This window comes from Thalia democratica, chromosome 1 (assembly GCF_965202585.1).
Source record: "Thalia democratica chromosome 1, ktThaDemo2.hap1.1, whole genome shotgun sequence".
NCBI lineage: Eukaryota > Metazoa > Chordata > Thaliacea > Salpida > Salpidae > Thalia > Thalia democratica.
In genome coordinates, this window is record NC_139165.1 from 47,210,856 (window position 1) to 47,238,720 (window position 27,865).

The following is a 27,865-nucleotide window of genomic DNA, read 5'->3' on the forward strand; positions in this document are numbered from 1 at the left end:
TTAAAAAAACAAACATTTTAAAAGTTATATACTGTAGCAATTGACTTTTTAAAGTGATGTATGTTAAAAATTAATGTTTTCAATAGAAAATTCCTCCTTTGTGTAGTTTTGTTCCATTTTAGTGTTATTTTTCAATCAGAAATAAATAATTACGTGGCTTAAAAATAAAAACATATACTGTTTAAAGCAATTTGTTTTAATTGCTTTAGAGTTTCTTTATGTTTTAAGCCAACTTTACAATCTACAATATTATTACTGATGTTTTTTTCTGATTATTTTAATTAAATAAGAGTTTATTTAGTTTAGTCTATTTAGTCTATTTTTTACATTAAATGTAAAAATTTACTAATTTAGTATACTAACTTTATTAAAAATTTTAGAAATAGTAAACAGTTTTTTATTCAGTGTGTCAATTTATGAATTGTTGGTTTTGTTAAAACTTATTTGTCTTGTTGATTTACTGAATTACTAGTTTTTTAGGAATGCTTAAACAAATTAGTTGTATAAACCAAGCTTATGTGACATTTCAAAATATTTTTAGATTTAATTTGTGTTTTTATTAAACCGATATTTTCGCTCAGATGCTTAAAACTAAGTGAAATTTTTACCTCGTACCTTGGAAGTTTTGTTTTTAATAGAACATTTTGATATTCAGTATTTTTGGTCTTAAAATGCACTTTAAGCTGTATCTTTTTATCAATTTTCTTTATACCAAGTTTAAAGTTTTTCATAATTATTTTATCACAAAAGCTTTTATAGAAATGAAATTTTGAAACTACAAAAGTAAGCTCTACTTTTTACGTGAAAACTACCTTTTAAGAATAAATAGTGTAGAAAATATCTTAAATCTATTTGATTAGTCTTTTTAATTTCACAGTGGATTATATGATGTTTTTTGACCTATTTCTTATTAATTTTTCAAATTAATACCTAAAATAATGACATAAAACAGTTAATTATGAAGCTTAAATAGTAATACCTATTATTTTTATGGATTAGTTTTAAGGAGTACCAATAGAAGCAATTTAGTTCTAATAGCTTTAATCCATTTGTTTTTCATTATTATGATGAACAAAAAAGATTAAAAGACCAGCTTAAAATTTAAAATAAAGTCTTCTAGGTGTTTTATATTGTAAAATAAGTTTTAATGCTTATAAGATGTGTTTTTTAGTTATGTAAATAGTTTTGCAGGATTTTAGACAGTGAACTATTACAATTTATGCAATTAATATTTCTGCAATTACTTTGATTTGTTTTTATTATTTGTACTTTTTATATGTTGACTATGATAAAGCTTTAGTTTTTAATATATTCTTTTTATCTAATTTATCGCAAATTTTTTCAACAAGTAATATTTTTTAGGTATTGGAAAAAATACTTAAATTAGCTACAAAAATTAAACTTTAGGCTAAGGAATTTTTTACATTTAAAAGTTTTCTGTATCCTAAAGGTAAATGTACTGAATTTGTATACGTCCAATTATTAGAAAAGATATCTTTTTCTTTAGAGTTTATCCAAAAATTATATTTACTGTAGGAATATGTACAAAATAAATGAACTAAAGAGTTTTTTGTTTATATAATTTATTATAAAACTGATAAATAACCTTTTCATTAAATACACTTACTAAACTTCACTTTGTATTCAAAATAAAAGTCTAAAACTATATAAATATTACAGTTCAACACTAACTTAATGTATTTTATAAATTACTCTATTAATAAAAAAAAAAAGCTTTTATCCAATATTATAATTAAAATTCAAACCAACTTTTATTACAAAAAGGTTACATACTTTGAAGTTACTGTAAATTTAAAAAAAAATCATAGTCTAAACATTAAGTAGAATTTCATTAATAGATTTTTAAAAGAATCGTTATTTAATAAAAATAGAAAAAAATCTTATAATTTACTTAACTTACAAAAAAAAAAGTGTTTATTGCTGCTATTTTGAGACTGAATTTACAGAAATATAAAATTAAAGTTCTCAATTAAGAAATGATTTCTTTGATTAGAACATTTAGTACATTTAAAAGTTTTAAGTTTCGTTTTTCTTTAATTTTCTAATGTTTTTATATATTTATTTAAATAAATTATAAAAAAATTACTCATTTAATAATAATATTTTGAAGCAAATATTAACCTTAAATTCACTTAACTTAAAATTGAAAAGTTAAATACTAAGCATTTTTTTTTAAATTTTAAATCCAAACTTAAACAGCAGTGAGAACTCAATATTTGCAAATTTAACCGACTGTGCGAACTCAAAAAACGCAATCCTAACTGATAGACTTCTGCATTTGAAAATTTTAAGTATGAACAAAAAACTGCAAGCAACTTTTAAATCAGGTAAAAAATGATACCGGAACTTGTACTTTTAGTTTGCAAGAAATATTCTTTTAGTATTTTAGTATAAAGAAGTTAATTTCAGTAAACTGGAAGTTAATAAGAATAGCACTATAGTATAGTGTTTTATTTGTAGACTAATTCATTTACTAAAATTCAAAGAAAACCAAACTTAGCTCTTGGGCGATACTTAACGGTTCAAAATTTATATATGTCAATTTTCCTATAGAAGTTGAATGAGGGCAAAAATAGCAGAAAAATTCTGGCAACTATGATTCACTAGTACACACTTAGCTTTAATTTAACTTAAATTTCATGTTTTTTGAGATAAAACATGGTATCAAAAGAAACAATATGGCTATTGAACAAAAAATAGAATGTATAAACTTCTTTATATAATATTTAGCAAAAAAAGAATTTAGGCACAATGTATCTCACTAAAACAACAAAATAAACTTTGCTACATCGTTATATTTCAAGTTTGTTTTTTAAAATATTTTAAAGTTTTGTTACAGAAAATTTTTGTATTGTTTTGTCTTGTATGTTTTTTTAAAACGAAAAAATCATTACAATTTAATGTTTTAAAATTTATTGTTAATTGCTTAAAGTTATAATCTATTTTTATAGAGTTTAGTATTCATTTTTATCTTAAAATCGTTATGTAATTGTTTTTATACCTACTATTAACATTTTATCTATTTAAAATAAAAGGAAGTATGTAATTTATAAATTTGAATACTTTTTTAAAAGTTTCAACTCTATATATATTTGTAGTTAAAAAGAAACCTGAAGTTTGTTTTTGTGTTTTTAAAAGTTTAACTTCAATTCTATACATATAACAAGCTAAAATAATGTTTTTATTAACCTACAAAGTGATATATTCTATGTTTATATCAATTTATACATTGACAAGTTAAAACTTAAAATAAATATTCAACTTTATTAAACAAAACAAAATAATGAACAAAAAACTAAGTTATGAGTAATATAGTTTTTAAGCAAAACAGATATACATTGAGTTTTCAGCTATAAACTTATTTAAATACATTTTAACAGCATAAATTTTTGTAAAATATAAAATATTTCGAAAATAATAAAACTGAAAATTGTTTCTTTTATTAAAAAACAGCATAGAATTTAGTTAGTGTTGTATACACGTACTATAGAACGCGAACATATAGGTTACTAAAAAAAAAAGCTTCAGTTGATATAAAAGATCGATTAGACTAATAAACGTTGATTATGTATTAGTTTGTAAATAACGAAACATTTGAATAGACTTTCACAAGCCAAATAAATAAACTTTTATAATAGTATTTGATTTTGGAATCCGCGGTGCAATTCTTTGTGAGGCATTACAATCGAATTTCTTATGACTACTTCAGAAGGAACACTTACATCACGACCTAAAATATTTGTTTTCATTGTGTAAGAACAAAAACAGATCGAACTTAAAAGTTGGTAAAATAGCTAAATCTTCTTTTTTAAGGAGTAATAAACTGTTAAATGGCTAGTTTAAAAATAATAAAGTTTTGTTAATCTTCAATAAAAAATTTATTTATTAAGTGTTTTGTGTGGTTCACAGTACAAAAAATACTATAAAGAACCGAAAGTTAAGTACATATTTACTAAGTTTTAGTTTATAACCTTTAATAAAATCTAAAACTTTAATTTTCAAAAAGAAAAGTTTCTTATAAGTTTTATTCAACTATAAACATTACTTACATGATATGTTTATGAGCTTTATGATATGTTTAAGTAACCAACAAAAATAAAAACTTCAGCTTACTAGGCAAACTAAATATTTCATGAATGTTGCTGCAATTTTGTTGCACACACAAATTTTAATAACCATAAATTACAAAAAGGATATTAGTTTTTAGCAAATGGTTTTAGTAAAATTTTTTAAGGAAGTTTTAAACAATCTAAATCGTTCGATATAAAAGTTTTCTTTAAATATTTTTCGCATACAATAAAAGAAACTAAAACTTCATTTTAGAAATGCTATTTTAGAAACAGCCTGCTTGATAGTTTATTATAGTTTATTGAACGACAAAAAAAAGACGCTCAGAACATTTGGTCTTAGAACCTGGTTCACGAAGAACCTTTCGGTTATCGAGTTGCGCACCACAAATATAAATGGTAATCAATATATGTTAGTAAACAAGCCACATAAAGACCTGTAAAACTTTCTACATTTATTTCATTTTATCGCGGGCTACAACTGCAATTTACTAAAGCTGTATAAAATTTTTATAAACTTAGTTTGGTGATTTATTTGAAATAATTACTTAGTATGTAAATTTCTTTTAGTACATATTTAAAATCGTTGCAACTTGTAGCTTTTTAAATAAATAATAACTATTTCATTACTATAAACATTGACATTTTGTTAAATACTTTTTTGGATTATTCACGTAATTTTTTTTTATAAAATTTTATAATGTTACAACTTCAATTCTTTAAAAATGGTATCACTTCAAAATCAGAAAAAATAATAAAAATGACTGAACTTAAATAACATTTAAGTTACTGTCAATGAAAGATCAAAATAAATCGTTATGGTTGTGCAAAACAAAAATAATTTAGTTTTATATCTTAAAAGTAACATTAATTATTAAGCAGAAATCGTTGTTATAATGATCTAGATATGCAATTTATAATTAAAATAAAATTGTTAAGATCTTTAACTGTAGATTACAGTGGAGAAAAACTTTTGCAATAACTTATTTTTTATTTTTTTTTTCTTAATAAATTTAGAGTATTTATAATAATATACTATAGACGTTAAAAGGTATCCGTGGTGTGCGACTCGATAACCAAAAAGTTTTTTTCTTACAGCAGGTTATAGGACCAAATATTTTGAGCACTTTTTTTGTCGTTAAAAAACTATAACTACTTGCTAACAAAATTACTTGTAAAACCTTAAAATTTGTTTAAACGAAAGTTAAAAACACATGATAATAATTAAAATTAAAAAAGGTCTTTCATAGTACAAGAAAGTTAACAACAAATTGATAATGTAGTTATCATTACAAAAAACTTTTTGACTAGAAAAAAAAAACTTACAAGTTAAGTAAATTCTAATAAGTTACATTTACACTAATCAAAGTTTTATAAACTGAATCTACTTAGGTCTAAAATGTTGATTCAAATTAAATGGTAACTAATTGCATGTTCAAACTACAGAATTTTGGCTTTAAAATGTATTCAACAAGGTAAAATGTTGAAAACAAATGTAATTATTCAAAATATAAATTTAAGTGTTTGTTAACAAAAGATTCTTGTGAAACAAGTTCACTGGAATATATAATAATAACAAATGTACTTTTTTTCGTACTATAAACAAAGCATATTAAGTATTTTGGTCTTTAATATAAATTTATTACCGATTTCCTTTTAGCTGGTTTGAAAACAAATGAATTAAATAAGATTTATATGAAATAAATATAAACTAGTAGAACAAAAGTTAACTTCTTCACATTTTATTTGTTTATAAGTGTTTAGTAAAAAACCGAAGAAAATACATTGATTACGTAAGTACATAAAGAAGTTTTTTTATTTGTTTTATTTACTCTTAAAACAACCTAAAATTGTTCAAATAAGTATAGGCATAAGTGTTTTCTATTACTTTAAAAGAGGGTCTCCCAAAGTGGGCATTATGGCCCACTTTGGGTAAATTTTGATTTCAGGGGCCAAAATAAATGGGTAACTAACTAGTAAAAGAGCGACATTTAATAAACTAGACAATTATTTTTTCTGAAAGAGGCTATTTTGAAACTGCGGTTAGAAAACTCCACTTTAATGCTATATAAACTAATGCTATAATTTAACTAAAAACTTGCTTGTTTTATATGGTATCTCTTTTTTATATGGTATGTATGGCAGGGGTGGACAAACTGCAGTCCGCGAGGTACTTTTCAGCTCAAATATAACTTTTTTAAAAACAGTAATAAGAAAACTTTGCGGTAAAAACTTACAATTAGGCTCTTAATTTAGTAATTACTCATTACTAGTGCTCTACTATTGCTTTTTTTAACACGTTTTTGGTTTAAAGTACTACTTTTATGTTATTTATTACAAATGTTTTGAAATATGGATGGCCAATGAAAACTTTTTTTCGTATACAGTGTGGCCCGTGAGCAAGTTTTTTTTAGGAAAATTAGCCTGCGACTTATAAAAGGCTGCCGACTCCTGTTTTATGGTAATATAAAGTTTTTTAGACATACTAACATCATTTTTAAATTTTGTTAAAAATATTTTTTTGATATATATGATAACAAAAGTTACCCAAAATCGTTGTAGATGGCAACAGCTTTCCTTTTTTATCGAACAAATAGAAGTTATCTGTTGTTGCGTTGGGAGAGTCTGGATCCAGCTCTACCGGTGTACCCTCTACTCTTGCCCACTCTCCAACTATACAGTGCCATCCGATTATGCTATTTAATATGCAACTGTGGTCCTGTTTTATTTAATAATCAACTTGTTACTACTCTAAAGTAATATACAACAACAAAAAATCATGATGGAATAAAACTAAAATTTTATACAAAACTTGTTATTTGCTGTATATTGTGTAATGATTTATTAAATACAACTTGCTTTAAAATATCTAGAATTTAAAATATTTTTGCTGTACATGTTATATTTTTTTAAACATTTTTATAATCATAGTATTTTAGTTTTACTTAAAATAGTATCTTTATGCAAGTTTATTAAAAGTTTAATTAAAGTTTCTGTGAGAAACATAACTTTAGTTAATGACTTACTTTTAACTCACTAGCATCCAAAACAATTGAATTTTTGACTCGAACTCCTTTTCCGATTATAACACCTGATGAAATTGTAACATTTGGTCCTATCTGTAGAGATTTTATTTTGAAGTTGTTTTTTAGCTACAGCTTTGTTTTTAAGTAAAAAGAATAAAGCGTTGAAGTTTTTTTAGAGCTAATTATAAAAAATAGGTTAAACAAAAACAATTTGGTATATAAAAGCATAGTATCTTTTATTTTTTAGATCTAAAAACTCTTCACCAAGCGTACCAAAATTATCTTAAAGTTATACATTATAATTTACGAAAAAAAAAGCTTTTTAAATCGATAGTAATTTTTTTTAGTAAAATTTTGATTCCAAACAAATAAAGACTCGTTTAGACATCATTTAGTTTAATAATTCATTAAGTAAATAAAGCGCACAAAGTACATAAAGACGATACAAAATATTCAAAATTTATTAGTTAACTATTTCTAGGCCAATATGTTTCTATTACTATCGTTACTTGACATATACTTTTTTAATCAAAAAAATAAGAAAATATTAACAATCAAACAATCAACTGCAATGGTTAAAATACTGACCACAGCGGTCGGATCCACCTCGGCGCTGGGGTGAATGTAGACGTTCCCCCGGCAGTTGTTCTGCTCCGTCAGCAGCTCCGGGTGCTTCTTGTTGTACGAATCCAGTATGGCGCGGTTGGCGAACAGCGCCGATCCCGCCGACTTGATCGACAGCCAGAACCTCTCGGCGCGGAAAGCGAACAGCTTGCCGGTTCCAGCCAACTCAGGGAGGACGTCTCCTTCAAAAGAGATCCGCTGCGCTCTTTTCATGTTCTCCAGAGAGTCCTCGTCGAATCTTTTGGTAAATTGTTTGCTTTTTCGATTAGATTGTAAATAATTAATATATATAATGGTATTTTAATTTAACATATCAGTACTCTAAAAACCCTTTCAAGAATAGTTGTGCTTGCTTATAGTGCAAAAAAAATTGTAATTTTAATGAATATTTAGAACAATATCAAAAAGATTGAGTTTAGTTTGTATAAAGTGCATATAAACTAAAACAAGTTATGATTTTTAAATAAGGTTTTTATACATAAATTCTGCAATATCCATAAAAGTATGTTTGTAAATTAAGCATTTTTTATACTTCTGAAAAGTAAAAGTGACATTATTGAATTATTGTGCAGTTTAAATAAAAACTTTAGCTACTATTTTAATAAAATGAGTTCTTTCTGAAACTTTTTATAGAAACGTCAAAAACTAAGATGAAAAAATACTAAAACACCTGATTGAAACTTCTTAAAACTCCTTAAAAGTTTTTGATCATAAAAAAATATGTTCAAAACAAAAACTAACGCTCCACTGAAACTAAGTGTGCGCTTCAATTTCTTTTGGAAGTGACTGGCAATGATGTTGAAGATGTTGAAGTCCATGAGGAAGACGCCGGCGTTGATGTCTTTGGACACGAAGCTGGTCGGTTTGTCCGTGTAATGCACGATCTCGTTCGTAGTTGAGTTGATGCCGGCGCATCCGTAGTCGAGAGTTTGCTCTTGAGATAGCTACGCATTTTTTTTTTAATTCAAGTTTAACAAATTTGATATTTCTTGTTCTAATAAACTTAACAGTAAACAGTGAAAATCATACCCAATAAAATTCTTTTTAAACAATCGCAAAAACATTTACTGTAAAATTAAAAACCACTAAAGCGATAGTGTTAAATTGATAAAGTTTTAAATTTATTTTTATATTAAGTTTATTGAAAAAGGGAGTAAAACAAACTATTGAAAATGACTTAAACTTCAATGTGCAATAAAACATCTAGATTTTTATCTCAAAGAGTCATCTGACTATTTAAATACAAGAACTTTGTAAAAAGTTGTCTCACTTTCACGGTCATCATGAGGTATGGCATGAACTTCTCCTTGAAGCTGATCATCTCGTTGAGGGGGAAGTCGCAGTAGGCGTCGCTGTGCAGCAGAAAGAACCCGTCGTGATCCCCGTTCATTATGACGTCACGAAAGTGGTAAACGCAACCTGCCGTTCCAAGCATCGTGTACTCTTGCAAGTAACTGTGATAGTAAAAATTATTTGTAAGTTTGAGTGATTAATTTAATATATAAGATTTTAGTTTTTGTCTTGTAACTGTATGCTTTCCAGGTTGTAATAGATATTGTGAAATGATGTTTTTTCTTTACTATTTTTACTTGAAGCTTGTAAAATAGAACATGTTTTCAAAATTTCTAGCATCCGTTCTAAATAACACAAATTGATTTAAAGTAACTTCATATTCTAGGATTCATTTTAACAAACAAAATACAATATAAACTTGATAGGCTTCTTGAAAACTTGCATTTCCCCTCTGATAAACCTCTTGAACGCATCGTTCATTTGAAAAGAACCAATCAAAAGAATTTCACTTATTTCTTCCACCTGAACATAGTTACAATTTGTCTTAGACTAAACAATATATTATAGTTTTTACCTTGCAGCACGCTTCGATATGGTGGTGAATGATTGGAAATCCGGCGACAGGAAACAACGGTTTGGGCAAGTGCAAGCTCAGTGGGCGAAATCGAGTACCTGTAAAAACTTTAACTATAAAAACAAGTGCTTCATTTTATTTATCAGACAAAAACTGTTTACTGTGAAAAAAATTACTTTTCAAATGATGTTAAGCGCAAAAGTACTATACGTTTTTATAAAAACAGCCCAAATTTGTTTGATATCTTTAATGTTAGTCACATCATTAAAGGGTTCTCTTTTGCAGACTTCGTTTAACAAGAATTTTTATTTGTATTTCTATTCAAGTTTATTTAAGAAAATTAGTATAGTTAGCTCATTAATTTATTTTATATATTTTATAACAATTGCTTTTATTTTTTAAGTAAAGTGGTTTATGAATGAGAAAGTTTTACAAACTATAAAAAAAAACCCTGTGTTTAAATAATGTCTACTAAAGTATTTGAAAAATTTGCGAATTTCTTGATAAAATTCAATTACGTTTGACTTCTACAAACTATCTTTTTTTTATGTTTTAGCTAAGCTCTTTTCTATCATTTTTAATATCAGTTAATAGTTATCAATAGGTGCAAAGTTACTATTATCACAAAAATATCATAAAACTTAATTGCACGATCTAAGAAATACTTTATTTTATTCAAGTTTTCACTTTGCATGAAGAAGTTTACAGATCGATAAAACTTTATTTCGCTTTTTATTTCAAACAGAGTATTTAGGAACTCACACTTATAACAAAAACAAATAAACAATCAAGTCTTTGTATTTATTTTAATATTATAAACAAGTAATACCTTTTTCAGGTCCTCCAATCAAAATTACAGCCTTAAGTCTCATCTTGTAAGTACGAATATGTCGCTTAATCTTAAAAATTAAGCTTAATTTAAAATTTTATTAACAATACAATGTTTCACTCGCTTGAACCTAGTCAAACGAGATCCTCAGTTGAATAAAATCTGTAAAATTTTTTATATAAACATGCAAGAAGACATTAGGCTAAACTTGAAATAAAAAACTAAAACAAAATACCAAATAAAACTTATAGTTTAAACCTATCAATTTAGGAAAATCATTGTGTTATCAGTTTAGTTTATGTTATTATTTGATAAATGTAAGCTACTTAATAATATTATAATTTTAAAACTTAAGCAACAAATAAATATACTTACATTTAGCAGGCATGTAAAATTTGTTAACAATAAAAAAAGAAAACGATACTTGTACCATCTTGTGACGTAACTATAAAAGTATGTTTATAAAATTGGTTTTAATATTTGCTTGTACAAGTTAAAATATAAATGCATTTATCAAATGTTCTTAAGTTTTAAAATAAAGCTTTTTAAATGTACACATAAACATATTAATTCGTTTCTTTTATCTAAAAAAGTTCCCCAATCAGCGGGAACACAATATATTTCAGTCGAGATCTTTTATTGTTATCTATAACGTAAAAAGTACACAAAATGAAGCTTAATACTAAACTAAAAACTCACTATGCTCGTTTAAGAAACGGATAGTTTTGCGTAAATAGCCTACGGCATGTTAAACTATTCCGATGAATGCAGAATTTCCAGTTAGCATCTGAAGTCATTTCACTGACATTGATAAGAAAACCAGTTTAGCAAGATAAAAGCAGAAGCTAACTAAAATATATTAAGTATTAGATATTTAAAACTTATATTATGTAAAGTTCTAATCGTTCTTTTTAGGAGGCTTTTCGATTGCAACACGACTTAAACTTTCTATGTAAATGAGAGGTCTTTTCTAAATTACGTTTAAAGATAACTACACGTTATTAAACCTAACATTTAAATGAAAAAAGTTATTTAGATTCTAAGTATTTAGCTTTAATATTTTTTTTTAATACTGTTAATTTCATTAGTTTATAAATTTTTGATTTTTTTTCTAAAGTAAATTGTTTTAGTTTCTTATATAGAAATTTTATACTTTTTACAAACAATCACTTAACGTTAATATTATTTATTATTCTTTTTTTATTCAAGTATTGGGTACTTTAAACTTCTTTTGTGAATTTTTACTTGTAATTTAAATGAGCCAATATGCTTTTTAATATTACGGTTTAGCAATAAGCTTTAATGCCTATGTTATAATATAAACTTGTTTTTGTTCGTTTTGAACGAAAGTGAAGCTCAAAAAATTAAAGTTTGTTTAATAAGCTTATGATTCACGCAAAATATTTCAAGTTATAAAACATGTCTATTTATACAAAAAATTCATATTTTCTCGTCTGAACTGTATTGTTTTTAACCGAATTATTTACAAGTATATAATTACGTACTTATGAAATTGTTTTTGTGCGTTAAGTACAAGGCATGGTATAATAAGAGAGTCATGCTTTTGCATCAGAAACTTTTTCCAATGTATATTTAAACTTAATAATCTTTACTTGAAATAAACTTATTAATTTAATTTAAATGTAAATTGTTAGCTTTTTCGTTTTTATTGTACGTTTTAATTAAAATGCCTAGCTTTCAGCACTTTTTGTATGAAAAATTTAAAACATTTTAAATATTTAAAATTGTTTAAAAAAAAAGATAAATTTCAAAATGCTATTGTCTTTTTTGACTGTACTTATTTTATAGGGTTTTAGTATTCTCTCTTTCAATTTTATCATTTTGAACGCTTATATCAAAATACTTGTATGGACTCTATTAAAAATAAAAACTTTGCAAAATAAAAATCAACTAAGTTGTTATTTATTAAACAACAAAAATAGCACTCAAAAAGTTTGGTCTAAGGACCCGGTATAAAAAAACCTCTCGGTTATCGAGTCGTACACCATGGATACAGTTTAACATCGTGTTCAGGACTTATATTTATTATTAAGGTTATAATTTATTTTTTCTCCTTCTATCAAAGCTTAAGCTATAAATATTAATACATGTTTGTTAAGGCTCTTTAAACTAAGAACGTTTTAATGAAGCTCTTTTATTGATGAAAATTTCTGTTATATTATATTCTACTATACTTTAGTATTATATTACTTAAACAAAAAGAATTAGATATGGATTAGTTCTATGCACTTAAATTCTTGGCTTTTTATAGTAATAAAAATACATAACTTCTGTATTGTTAATAATAAGGTTTTTACAAAAAACAGCTTTTAAGCAAGAAGGTTTTAAAAATAATCCTAGTTTTTAAATACATAGGAAATAAATTAAATAATTGTATCTTAACATATTAATTTTGTCTATACTTACCTTTTTACATTGCAGAGATTATTAATATTTTTTATAGTGTTCTAGTCTTGAAATATTGTGTTCTAGTTGTGTTGTATATGAAAGTTAAAATGTAAAACAACAAGGTAGTCATATGCTAAGTATAAACCTGCAGTAAAAAAACCTACTAGCTCTCTAGTATTCATATATAACACAATTTACTTATTTAATATTTAAAATATCTGTATGGGATATTTAAATTAAACAGCCGACTCCTACTTTACCAATTAATTATTTTATTAATTATAAAATACAATATATATTTAATTTAATTCATTATGATTTTATGTATGTCGCTGTAAATTAATTATCGGTCAGTACATTGTAAGCCCAATAAACATTTTTGTATTTTTTTTTGTGTTTTGGTTTTCCTCAAAGTTTAATTTTTCATTTTTGATTTTTACACGTGAACTAAATCTGCTTCCTAATTGTATATAATTTTGATTTAATCATTAAAAACATTCAATATATAACATACACGTTACATCGAGTTTCTGTGACTTTTATTGCCTTCACCGTCGATAAGTTTTATTAAATTTTATTGATTCTTTATCTAATGGATAATGTTTTATTTTTGTTCAAAACAGATTACATAAAAACTAAATTGATGATCTTTGCAATACAAATTAAATAGTTTAAATAACCTCGTTTTCATTGTGACGTAATTATTAGTTGCAATGAATATATTTTTCATTAGTTAACGACAATAAATTTTGAATCAGTTATCTTTCCCATTAACGTGAGTTGTTTGTTTATATTATAATTTGTTGTTTTGTTGTGTAATTTAGCTTACTTTACTTATTTTAGACTTAATAATCATAAATATTATATAGTTTTATAACATTCGGATTTAATATTAAGTATTTTACCTATTAATAACTATCATCTGTAGAAAATATCTTATGAAAACATGTATACACATACTTTATTCTATGCTTCTATTCTCTCATTACAGTAATTATTTTTTTACAGAACCCAGTTGAAGTGTGTTGATTTGTTGACACACAGAAACATATGTTGGTAGAATAAAGAAAGATTACTGCATAATTTGTTTTTATTAATATTCCAGTGAAGTTACTTCACTAGGATCTTTTGTTAGCAAACAATTAAAACTATATTTTGAACAGTTATCTTTAAAAATGAATATATTCAATAAAACGAAAGTATCTGTTTTATTCACAAAAAAAATATAAATCTCTTTAGTATACAATACAACAGCGATAACAACACCTCATTGCACATAATTTAAATAAAGTTAAACAGAAGTTAAAAATGACCAATTTTATAACTGTTATTACAGTTTATTACAACTTTGTAAAATAGTTAAAAGTATACTTTTTAAATTTAATTCATCTGATTGTATTTGTTTAAAATTAAAATCACAAACAAAGCTTATTTCTCATAGGCCGACACGCTTTTTCTTGTATGGTTACAAAAATAAAAACTAGCAGTAGTCTTAACATTTATTGTAGCATAAAAGAAAACTTGTAAAATTTTTAATTTTCCTTTAGGCGCGACGTATTTTTGTTAAAAAATTTGCCATAAGGTTATACTACAGCGGTGCACTACATTAATTGCGTGCTTTTTGAGTCTAAATTCTTATGAACTTAATGAAGTTATAAAATTTTTCCTTATGGAGTTTTTCATCAACATCGGTGCGCACTTTCGTTTGCGCACCGAATCAGTATACTAATTACTAGGTAACTTTCCTAACTTGTCACTCATTGGTATTCAAAATTTCGTTTAACTTTTTGAATACTAGAGAAACATAGTTGAAAGAAGGTAAATTAGTCAGAAATGATAAAAAATAAAGGATAAAGATATTATTTTCTTTTTTTTACTTCTTTTCTTTTTTTGGGTGGCACGCATGCGCCAGTGTCCCTCCCCACGCTACGCCCCTGGTGGACAGTATTCAACTAGAAAAAGTCTTTCGCTGACCAGATTTGTTAGAAAACGTTCTTCTCAAGCTTACGAAATTCTGAAAATATGAAACAAAAGCATTGAAAAAGCATTATTAGAACGAAAATGCAATTTTTAATATTGAAAAACAAAAAAAAGCTCAAAATACTTATTCCTAAGACCTGGTGTTCAAAGAATCTCTCGGTAATAAGTATAGTTTTTCAAATTTATATAAAGAGCACACTTGTAAACATTGATTATACAAAACTCAATTTAAGTTATTTTACATGAGGTATTTTAATCAAAAAAGTACGTTGCAGTTCAAATCTGGCTCGCACACACTGAGTTTGCTGACCCTACTAATACAGGATGTTGACTTTGTAGAACTAAAGTTTTAAAACTTTTCTCAGCAGATTTTATCATACCTTGTTATTAATTTTACACATTGCAAAAAATATTCTTTTACTTAATGAATAAATTCTTACTTTAGTATTATCAAAGGTTAAAAGCATAAAAATTTTATGAAAAAAGTATTAAATAGAACAACTTTTTAAACCATTCATGGGACTTTTTTCAATACGCATTATTTATGCTATATTTACTAATAGCTTTACTTAAAAAACATTAATTTTCAAAGTAATTGTAAAACAGACTAACAAAATAGTTTTAAAAATTATTCTTATTGTTTGTTTATTCAATTTTCTTAACTTATTTGATAAAAAAAACATGAGCTAATTATATTTTTGTTTTATTATAACTATTAACTATTGTTGCTCTATTTTTGTATTTTAAAATATTTTTTTATACTAAACTAAAAGTTAAAACTTGTGGAAACAAAACTATTATGTATTTTTTTTTACAAATTTAAAGAATGTCTATTTAAATTTTAGCTTTTATTTTTTTTATATTGTTAACTTTTATTATAAACTATTTCGTTATGAAAATTTTTAACTTCTCGAAAAAATTTGTTATGTCTCCTTATTTACTACATTATAGTTTTTTAGTTTAAAAGGTTAAATTTCTAATTTTTTAAGACTTTTCGTTTAACTTACTTTTGCATCCTAAAAACTAAATAAGCACAACTTTACAAAATGGTTGAAAATCATGTCCCTGCTTGAAGTGACGTAAAGACCACTTTAGCAACAATAATATTCTTTCATATAATTTTCAATATATATTATAAACTAGATAATGCTGTTAAACTTAATGCAGAGCTGATGTGATGCCTTGGCAGGTGCTGCAAGTTGTCTGATTTCTTGCTATGAATTTACTTGTTACCTGTTCAACATGATTTTATTCCAAAAGTAATTTATAACACTTATTTAAATTATTATTAAAAGGGTTATTCAAATAGCATGCAATTAAGTTTTGTCAATTATAAATCACTTCAATTTAATTTCAAAATAAAAAAATAGTATATGGAGAAAGAATAAATTCATTATTTCTCCTCTAGTAGTTTAGATATCTTTATTTCTTTTTTAAAAATCAAACATTTAATTAAAAAAATAGTTTGAAGTTTTCAAGTTTTTTTTTTTTTTTTTTTTTTTTCAGTCTCAAACTCTACCCCTTGCAACGATAAACGTTGTCAGCATTAACCCTAATTTTATGAAAAAGTTAATACTAAGGCCTAATTATAAAAGGTACTAATTAGTAACCTAACAACATGTTTAAAAACTTACTGAAACTTAAAAAATTTACTAATTATTATAGTTTATATACACATTTACCTCTAGTAGGTAAATAAGCTGGAAAACACTTTGTTTTTCCTACAAGAGATGAACGTTAACTTATTTGCTTATGATTACAATTTTCATAAAAGCATTAAATTACTATTTTTATTTATATAAAATTTTTGTCCAACACAGCATTTTAATAAATGTTATAACTTTTTAATGAAATGGGTCAATTTATTGTTAAGTATATGGATATTAATTTTTAGGTTTGTTATGTCCTATGCTATTTTAAGTTATACTGTACACTTGCTTACAGACTTGTTTATGTATTTAAATATAAAAATAAAAATCTTAAGTTTTAAAATTTCCAAGGCTAAAATTTTTTTGACATGTAATAGTGACTGTAACTTTTCAACTAATATAATTAATATTTTAATATTAAGTACTTACTTAAAATGAGCAATAATTGAAATTTAAGGTTGCTGCTCCTTCTACTCAGAATAGTTAAAAATTTTGGAATAACTTGAGCTAGTTCAAATGAACTCAGGTTAGTTGAGTTTTAATATGAAATTAAAAATTTTATTTTTTATATGGTAAAAAAAATTCTCAGACTTAAACTCTACTCCTTCTTGCAACAATAAAAGTTTTCTGGAGAAAAGTTAGTTTGTTTTATCATGTGTAATTTTACCTGCCCTGTTAATATTCAACTTTTAGTTATCTAAAAATAAAACAAATAAAAAACTATCTTTTAAATGATTAAAAAAAACCTTGGTGACACAACATTTCAAGCTCAACAACTCTCTTTTCTTGATTGTGAGCTCCTCCTTCAGTTCCCTTACATCCTCTGTGAAACTCCTCTTACCTTTTCCTAGGTCAGTCTTCACTTCCAAAATCAATTTATCCAAACTCTCCAGGGTAGTTTTTTGCATTGACATGTAATTTATTAAAATTAAACCTTATTCAAATAGAGTAGAAGTTGTGCTTACTCTGTGTAATTTTGTTTTTTTTTGCAATACTTTGGCTAGTTTGAATTTACTTTGAACTTTCAGGCTTTTCAATGGCTTGGCAGTCAGTTTTTTCTTAAAAGTCAAGATTTTCATTTTAAACAATATATTATTTTTTGTTATTGTTATTTTCTATAAATTTAAGCTTGAATTTTTTTTCATTTTTCTTTGGTTTACACTATACCTGTTTTTAATTTCTTATAATAAACTTTGGCTAGTTTTTGTCACTAAGACTAGCATTTTGAATAGGGGTAGGGAGTACTTGGGTGACTTTTGCTGGACTTATGAGTACATATGATTTGGATGTGTTTTTGCTTCATTAAGATTAAAATAAAATAAAAAAGTTTGCCGCCCAAAAAACCAATTGCAACCTAAAAAATCACATACTTTTGGATTTTTTTACTTGAACAGTAATAAATTCACTTATACATGTCCTGGAATTATAATTTATATTTTAAATGAAAGCTTATAATTATAGGCATATATTAATGACTGCTTTTGTTGTATTATGACGTCATTATTACAGGGTTGCCACACACTCAGGGAACTATGGAATTCAGGGAAACTCAGGGAATTTTCAAGTTGTAGAAAATCTCAGGGAAACTCAGGGCAGTTTTGGTTTTATCTAGAAATTTCAGGGAAATTTTAAGATTTTTTTAAAAATCTCAGGGAATTTTTTTTCTAGATCTAGAATGAGATTTAGTTTATTCAGTTTCAATATTTTGTTAGAATAAGTTAATTTTATTTATTTTTAAGTGCTTATTTAGAAATTTTATAGCCTTGCGGCAGGTTCTTCAATATTCTTAGAATTAAAATGGTAATTTTTTAATAAATAAAACTTTTTTTAAATATTAGAAAAAAACTCATGGAAACTTGGGAAAGTTTTATGGTTACTCAGGGAAGTTTTTGGTCACTCAGGGAAGATTTTTTGACTCAAAGAGTGGCAACACTGTTATTACACTAAATATGCAAACTTTGTCTGTAACATTGTACTTTATTTTCTAATATAAAAAGCAAATTCTTCTGATTTTTTACTTTTAGTTTTTTGATTTAGAATATAAAATGTGTCAAGTCAGCTAGGCAGAAAGATATTACTGTTACTGATGTAATGTCATTTCAATTGCATGTTAATATATTTAAAGTACATTTTAAATCACTTTCTGTTATTAGAAGTTATGATTACTGAGAGCATTTTATATAAGTAAATACAATAACAGTTAACTGCTATGAATTTAAAATTAAAAAATATTTGATAAAAAGCTTTAACATTAGAGAATTAAAACATTTAAACAAACTAACAAATTAAGTTTTAATTTATTTAGATGTACAATACTTACAAACGTCAACTAATTGTTATTTTAAAAACAATAACATACTTAAAGCTAAAAAAAATTAATACAGATAAAGGTTTATTGTTTATTAAATAAAAATTCTTAAATTCAAAGAACAAAATTGCACTAATTTTAATAAATTTACATGTTTTTTCTATGATATATAAGTCTAGATCTTTTACTCTTAGACAGGTGCTCTCAATAGTCATAGTTTCTAATAACAGACAGTGATTTAAAATGTACTTTGTATATATCAACATGCAACTGAAATGACTTTACATCAGTAATATCTTTGCCTAGCTGACTTGACACATTTTATATTTTAAATCAAAAAACTAAAAGTAAAAAAGCAGAAGAATTTGCTTTTTATATTAGCAAGTAAAGTACAATTTTACAGACAAAGTTTGCATATTTAGTATAATAATGACGTCATAATACAACAAAAGCAGTTGAAATGTCATTAATATATGTCTATAATTATAAGCTTTCATTTAAAATATGAATAATAAGTCTAGGACATGTATAAGTAATTTTATTGCTGAAGTCAAAAAATCAAAAAATATGTAATTTTTGGGGTTGAAATCAGTTTTTTGGGCAGGGACTTTTTTTTGCAAAATTATCTTTTTTTGTTAGATTCTTTTTAATTAAGCAAAAATACAATGGAATCATATGTACTTGAATGAATATTACAATATGACCAAAAACTGTGCTGTACTCCTTACCCCTACATTTTACAGACACATTTTGCACATTTAGGGTGATTATGAAGTCATAATTCATCAATAGCACTTAATATGTATTTAAATATATGTCAATAAGTATAACCTTTCATTTAAGACATAAATTATAAGTCTAGGACATGTATAAGTGATTTTATTATTGTTTATTATTATTTAAAAAAATCGAAAAGTATGATTTTTGGGGTTGAAATTCTTTTTTTGGGCGGCAAACTTTTTTTTTGAAATTTTTTTAGTTTTTTTTTTCAGATTCTTCTTAATGAAGCAAAAACACATCCAAATCATATGTACTAGAATGAATATTACAATATGATCAAAAAAGTGTGCTGTACTCCCTACCCCTATTTAAATATACCAATTGCTTTCACAGTTAATAATTGTCTTCAAACACTCTTCAAACTGAATTTAGTTTAAACTACATTTTTACTTAACAAAAATAATTTAATATTTAGAAATAACGTCTAATCATACTTATTAAAGATTACTTATTAACTTATGTTATTAAAAAAGATAACTTAAAAATAAAATTCCAAGATCTAACTACTTTTTAATGTCCTAACCCACCTTTACTGTAAACCTACTTTGATAGTAAACCTCACCAGAAGTTTTGTAACAGTTTAACTACTTTTATCCCTGACCAGTGCCAAGGGAGAAACATGACTATGTCATAAGGGATGCTCAGAATTAAAAAATTATTATATTTGATACTAAATAAGGCAACTATGTTAAAAATGTAAAAAAAAGTTAAAAATAAATGTGTTTTGGCAAATAGTTCGGTTGTAAGGTTTTTGATTTTTTTTTCATTCATAACAATATTCAAATAAATAAAGTAAAGTAATAGTACAGCAGTATACTATTAACATGTAAACCCCTATCCTTAATCTTTTTTACAAAAATTCTAATCTAACAAAGGGTTGTTGCTATGCCAACTAAACATTGTTTTGATTGTTTAACTTAATGTCATGCACCAGTAATTTTTGCAAATAATTGTAAATCAAAATGGATTACATGACAACTCAAATTCTTGATAAAAAATTTCAAAGGGCCATAACTCTAAAAGTAATATCAGGGTTGCCACTTCCCTATAAATCCCTATAAATTTTCAATATTCTGAAAAATTCTGATAAATCCCTAGAAAAAATTGAAAAATATGTGAAAATCCCTATAAGTAACATTTTTTGCTTGCTGATTGAAAATGGAAAGCCAAATCAGCGACACCTTGTGGTGAAAAAATACATAAAAATAAAATTTAGCTATTTTCTTTAAATTAATTTTTTCAATCTCAGTACAAAACTGTGACTATATGGTGCCACCTAGCAGATAAAAATTTCCTATATTATATTAAATACAATTATCTAAAGTTTGCTTATTTAACTAAAATTAGAGCTCAAAAATCCTCAAACTTTTGTAAATTTATTATAAAAATTATGCTTATAAATGGTTAATGACATATTTACTTTATGTACCTTGAAAGTATGTTCAAAACATTTGAAATTCATTGTTTTTTTTTGATAATTTCCATTTTAACAATTACATTTTAAAAGTATTTATTTAACCCAGAGGGAGCAGAACAAAAATGGAACCATTTTGTTATGCTTAAAATAGTCTACTTAATACTAATTTTTTGAATCAAAAAAATTAGGCAATAGGTTATCTTTTAAAGATAACATTTAAGTGTTTAAATATTTTTTATAAGCAAAATTATCTTAAAATAGTTGCAGTAAAATTTTGGCTGTGGTCCACAGGGTAGCTGTCAAATTTTCACTAGGGTACAAAATTGCATGAGGGCACAAAATTGCATGAAGATACTTCTGTACAAAGACACTTTTGCACAATGGGAATAAATTACACAACAACACTTTTGCACGAAGGGTCACTTTTGCAAAAAGACAATTTTGCACGGAGACATTTTATCACTGGTTGAATTTTTTATATTAATTAAAAATTTTTTTTATATAAATTTTTAATTTTTTTTTTACTTTCACTGTTACCCCTTACCCTCGGTCGATATATTTTTTTTCTTTCTTTTTAATTAATTATTTTTTTTTTGGTTAGTTTTTCTTGTTATTTTAAAATGATAATTTTTTTTTTTTTCCGTTATCACTGTTACCCTTTACTCTTGGTCAGTAACTTTTTTTTTTGATCTTTCAATTTTTTTTTTTTTATTTTTTTCTGTTTTTTTACTCTTGTGCCAAAATGACCCTCAGTGTAAAGTTGTCTTTGTGCATTTTTGTACTCTTGTGCAATTTTGTTTTTGTGCAATTTTGACCCGCTCCCAGTCCACAGGTTGCAGTCTGCAGACACATGATCTAACTAATTTAAAAGAAATTTTTGATATTTAAAAAATCAGGGTTAACATCTACCTGGAATTTGAAAATTTAGCAAAAAAATCTGTAGTTTTGACCATTTTTTGTATGTTAAACAAAGAAACTTAGGTTTATTTTGTTATTTTTATGAAATAACTATCATATACAACAAAAATGTGTATGTTATTCATAGTTAAATATTATCAAAAGCTTATTCAACAACTGTTAATTTAGCTAACACTCTTTCTTCTAATAGGATCTACATAGCTAATAATGTAACATGAAGCACTTAAAAATATATAGTAAGATTAGGTAATAAAAAAGTAATTAGTAATCAATCTTTCATCATAGTTATGTACTCAAGTAAATTAAAGGTAAGGGAGCTAAATATTATAAACACATTTAAGGCCATATAGGGGTTCAGCATTTTTTTTACAACAAACAACATTAGCTTTTCTTTGAAAGTTTAAAGTATATACTATAAGATAAATTATATGGAACAAAAAAACTTCAATTGACTTTTGAGATATAACCAGTTCTTTAAAAAAATCTGATACAACTGTTAAAAGGACAAAAGTTTTCAAGGTAAACTTTTTAGGATTTTATTATATACATTAAGTATTTATCTCCTCAATTTATTTTGAAGCAATTTTCTAATTTTTAGAAATTAAAAAAAAATATTTCAAACAACTTGTAGAAAGCAGATTTTTAAGAAAAATTGACCAAAATTAAAAATAAATTTCTTTTTATTAAAAAAAGAAAGATAAATTTTTTAATATGTTTTCTACAAGTTGTTCAAAATTTATTAAAGATTAGTCTGATCAGCTTTTAAAACAATTGCTCAAAAACTGAAGAAGGAGATAGATTTTTAGTAAAACAGTTTATTTTTGTCTTAACAGTTTAAACCTCCCATTAAACACCTATAGAACTCTCTAACTTTGATCGCTTTTATCTGAAAAGGGTTAACACCTTTTTTTTTTTGAAATTTGATCTTATTTTATATAGTTTTTACCAGGGTTGCCAATTTACCTGGAATCCTGGAAAAACCTGGAATTTGACAATTTAGGCAAAAGAAACCTTGAAAAACCTGGAAAAACTTAGAATTTTAAAGAATTTTAACATGTTTAGTAGTAAAGTTTTAATTTGACTTAAAAAATTTATCATATACATAAAAAGTTTTTGTCATCACCAAAAATTTTTTTATTAGAAAAACATTTGGTTATGGTTGCTTTTAGGGACACATATTTCACTCATTAAATTCATCTTTTTCAGAGGTTACTTTTTGAAATTATATTCAATTTTTTATATTTTGCTACGCCCTGCTAATATTTACACTTATTATCAAAGTTGCTACAGTACTAAACTATATTTACTTTGGGAACAGGTCAAAATTGCATTACGACAAAACTGCACAAAGACAAATTTGCATGAGATGACAAAATTTCACAATCAAAATTTTTCACCAACGGTCAATTTTGAACCAAGATACTTTTGCTCACAGACCAAAATGCACAAGGGTAATAAATTTCACAAAGACAAGTTTGGACAAAAGGACAAAATTGCATAAAGACAATTTTGCATCAAGGGTCAATTTTGCACAAATATACTTTTACACCAAGATAAATTCGCACAAGAGGACAAAATTGCACAAAGATAATTTTGCACCAAGGGTCAATTTTGCACAAAGACAAATTTGCACCAAGGGACTAAATTGCACGAGGGGTTAATTTGCACAAAGACAATTTTGCTTCAAGGATCAAATTTGCACAAAGATACTTTTGTAAAATTGAATTTTGAAGTAAAACTGTCTTAGTGCAATTTTATCCCCTCGTGCAAATTTGTCTAGATGCAAAATTATCTTAGTGCAAAATGACCCTTTGTGCAGTTTAGTCCCTTGGTGCAAATTTGTCTTTGTGCAAAATTGACCCTTAGTGAAAATATTTTGATTGTAAAATTTTGTCATCTCGTGCAAATTTGTCGTAATGCAATTTTGACCTGTTCCCAAAGTAAATGTAATTTAGTACTGTAGCAACTTTGATAATAAATTTAAATATTAAAAATTGAATATAATGTCAAAAAGTACCTTTTAAAAAGATTCATTTTTTAAGTAAAATACGCGCCCTTAAAACCAACCATAACCAAACATTTTAAGTAGGTTTACAATATCTTTTTAATCTTTTTATACTATTTAACACTGTTTCTTACCTTAAATTTAACTTAAAACTAAAAATAGACCCAAAAATGTGTTTTTTTTAAAACCTGGAAGAAAATTGAAAAACCTGGAAATTTTTTTGAAAAAACAAGTGGCAACCCTGTTTTACTAAGGTACAAGATACTTTTTACAGATTTTAAAATTCAAAATAATTTTTGAGATATAGCCGGTCAAAGTTAGAGGCAACAAAAGGATCCTTATCGGAGGCGCAAACTAAAACAGCAAATAACTAAAAATGACTAAAAATCTATTTTCTCCTACGTTTTTTGAGATAATTACCTCAAATTTTCAGGAAATGTTCCTTACAATATTTAGAAAATTCTGTCAGAACTAAATTTAAAAAGTTTTAAAATTAAAATTTTATAAAAAAATTAAACAAAAAAACCTTTTTTTTTTGTTTATTTGTTATAAAACTTTAATTTTTTTTAAATTTAGTTCTGACAGAATTTTCTAAATATTGCAAGAAACATTTCCTGAAAATTTAAGGTAGTTATCTCAAAAAACGTAGGAGGAAATAGATTTTTAGTGATTTCTAGTTATTTGCTGTTTTAGTTTGCGCCTCCCATAAGGATCCTTTTGTTGCCTCTAACTTTGACCGGCTATATCTCAAAAATTGTTTTGAATTTTAAAAATATGTTAAAAGCATCTTGTAGCTTAGTAAAAGCTATAAAAAATAAGATCAAATTTCAAAAAAAAAAAGGTGTTAACCCCCCTATGCCCTTAATGCATCAAAGTAGATTTGTTTTTTTATATAAGTCTAGTTTTGTTATGTAAGTAAAAAAGAAATTTAATCTTTTTAAACATTTGAATCTGTTTTATCACATCTTATGCAGAGTTGACACACACCCAGGACAATCAGGAAAACTCAGGGTCTTTGAAATATTAAAAAATCTCAAGACAGATCAGGATACCCAAAATAACTCCCTTAAAGTTTAAAAATGTTATAACTCAGGCTAGTATGAAAATTAAAAAAAGTTCAGGATAGTTTAAGTCAGTATTGTTTTTTTAATGAAAAACTAAGGATAGTTTTAAGATTTTTTAGAATCTTGGTTTTTGATCCCTCAGGATAGCTTTTGATAGGGTACAGTTCTGTTTTAGTTTTGTCTACAAACAAGAAAGTTATTGTTTTATGATGTAGTCTATTGATGAAAAGAGTGTTTTTTTCAACTTTAAATTGTGTGTATTTTCTTATTTAGTTTTAAACTCTGTTAAATCAATTTAAGTATTTTTTAATTTAATTTTCTTCTCAAATGGTATAGACAATAAATTTGCAATGATAAAATAAAATTGTCTTGTAATATCTAAAAACTTAAATATTACTCTAAGTTAAAATAAATTTGACATTACTATCATTTAAATCTGGTACTATTGTTTTTGATTTTAAAAATAATAACTTAAAAGTTTAAGTACAGTAACCTCTCGCTTATTTACGCACATTGTGTCCACAAAAAAAGTGCGTAAAGATATGAGAGATCGTAAAGATACGAGAGGTACCAAATATACTTACTGTAATGGCTGTTTTTTGATATTGCTTCAGTTATAAGCAGAATTGAGACTTTTCCACTTTTGAAAATTTGCTTACTTTATTTATAAATATGAAAATAAAATATAAAACTATACATATACTAAAAAAAAGATTTAAATTTATATAAAACAATAATACTTGAAGTAAAATTTTACTAATTTTAATAATAATATTAAACAACTGAGATTTGTGTTAATTGTAAGCTCTATATTTATTATGTACCACTGCTACCTTTTGCCAGGAAGTTTAATTAGATTAATTTTTTAGATGTTTATTCATATTTAGGGCAAGAGTGCTGTATTATTTATTTGTGTTTTAATTTCTCATTAATTCACTATACTTTCATTATTTAACAAAGTCATGTTTTTTTTAGAATTTTAATTTAATCTGTTTTGTTAACAAAATTTCTGATATACTTAGGTATAACTAAATGTTTATTAGTTAGTCAAGGAATATAAGTTTACAAATTTTAAAGATATAAAGGGATGAGTTTGCATTTAAAAACATATTTTGAGTTAAAAATATACAATAAACCTAATTTGTGCAATATTACAGCAATTTAAAATTTTATTTTTTGAATTTTTTAGGATTCTAAAATGCGTAACTAAACGAGAGTGCGTAACGTCACGAGTGCGTAAAGATGTGAGAGGTTACTGTACTTGTGAAAAGAATCACATTAAATTTTTAATTGTGAAGCTATTTTTGAAACCTTAATGTCAACATTTCAGCTCTTATCAACTAAATAATGAAACTTGTATTTAAGAAAATAAACTACCATGATGGATCAGGAGAAGTGGGATTAATTGCTGAGAGTAGTGAAGATTTGTGGCATGCTTACAACTTGCTATTAGTAGGTGACTGTCTGAAATCCACTGCTAGCAGAAAAGTAAAAAATGAGACTGGAACCTCTACAGTTTCAAAAAGAGTTAAAACAAACTTGACTGTAGAAATTGAGGGCATTGATTTTGACACAGAATCTTGTTCATTACACGTCAAAGGCAGAAATGTTGAAAAGAACAAGTTTGTTTCCTTGGGAGACTACCACACACTGGATCTTGAGCTTAACCAGAAGTTTACAATCAGGAAAGCTTGCTGGGACAAAGTTCATTTGTATAGGATAAAGCAAGCTTGTGACCCTTCAAAGCAAGCTGATGTGGCGGCTGTCGTAATGCAAGAAGGCCTTGCTCATGTTTGTCTGGTCTTGCCTAGCATGACAATGATAAAGAAAAAAGTAGAAGTTTCCATACCAGGCAAGCGTCGTGGTCACAATGATAAGTATGAAAAAGTAATGAAAAACTTCTACTTCCAAGTAATGGAAGCGGTAGAAAATAACATAAATTTTGATGTAGTCAAGGTTGTTGTACTTGCCAGTCCTGGTTTTGTAAATGAAAATTTTTACAATTACATGATTTCAGAAGCAGTCAAAAGACAAACAAAAGTCTTGATTGATAATAAGAGCAAGTTTGTTAAAGTACAATCAGCCTCTGGTTATATTCACTCTTTGAATGAAGCCTTGACAGATCCTTCAATAGTATCCAGAGTCACAGATACAAAAGCATTGGAAGAGCTTAATGCTATTAATAGGTTGAAAAAGCTGATGCGTGATAGCCCGGCTAAAACTTGCTATGGCCTGAAACATATAAAAAAAGCTCACGATGAAGGAGCAATTGAAACACTTATGATAACTGACGACCTGATCAGGTCGCAAGGTGTTGTTCAGAGGAAAGAAATGATAAAACTTTTAAACGAAGTGCAGAGTATTGGTGGAAAGTTAAAGATATTTTCAGCCATGCACAGCACTGGCCAGGAACTGGCTGACATGACAGGCATTGCTGCAATTTTGAGGTTTCCAATTGACGATGATCAATATGAAGACGGCGATGAAGATAGTAGTGACAATGAAGAGTTTTGTGGACCTTTAGCTTTTTAAAATTAGTATTTTTACTATAATCTTACAGTTCAAACAAAGTGTAACTTAAACTTTATTTGTTTTTTAAAATAGTAAATTGTTTTATTTATAGAATTATGTATAAAGGGCCATAGGGGGGGGGGGGGGTGTCCAACACTTTCTTTTTACAAAAATTAACTTTAGCTTTTATATGAAAGCTTTAAATATAAAATACAAGCCAGTTTTTATAGAATTCAAAAAAAATATTTAACTTTTGAGATATTTTAATTTTTATTAAAAGTTTCCAATACAAACGTATGGACCGCAAATTTTTCAGAGTCAATTTTCTCTGAAATTTTTAAAATTCACTGAAAATCTATCTCCTCCTTATTTTTCAAGCAATCTTCTTCA

At 25.9% G+C, this 27,865-nt stretch overlaps 2 protein-coding genes across 2 annotated transcripts; one reads left to right on the forward strand and one right to left on the reverse strand.

Annotated features, from left to right (window-relative positions):
* Positions 1–3,271: 3,271 nt before the first annotated feature.
* On the reverse strand, positions 3,272–10,592 carry LOC145829112 (mannose-1-phosphate guanylyltransferase regulatory subunit alpha-A-like). Its single transcript, XM_082936847.1, has 9 exons — positions 10,435–10,592; positions 9,606–9,703; positions 9,450–9,553; positions 9,009–9,192; positions 8,480–8,682; positions 7,703–7,976; positions 7,115–7,207; positions 6,636–6,807; positions 3,272–3,751 (listed from the first exon to the last, which is right to left on the reverse strand). The coding sequence occupies exons 1-9, from the start codon at positions 10,475–10,477 to the stop codon at positions 3,651–3,653; spliced, it is 1,272 nt and encodes a 423-aa protein (XP_082792973.1). The 5' UTR covers positions 10,478–10,592; the 3' UTR covers positions 3,272–3,650.
* A 6,383-nt stretch (positions 10,593–16,975) lies between these two features.
* On the forward strand, positions 16,976–27,598 carry LOC145831869 (protein pelota-like). Its single transcript, XM_082939220.1, has 2 exons — positions 16,976–16,998; positions 26,295–27,598. Exon 2 carries the CDS (start codon positions 26,312–26,314, stop codon positions 27,494–27,496), a length of 1,185 nt encoding a protein of 394 aa, XP_082795346.1. The 5' UTR covers positions 16,976–16,998; positions 26,295–26,311; the 3' UTR covers positions 27,497–27,598.
* The last annotated feature ends 267 nt before the right edge of the window (positions 27,599–27,865 follow it).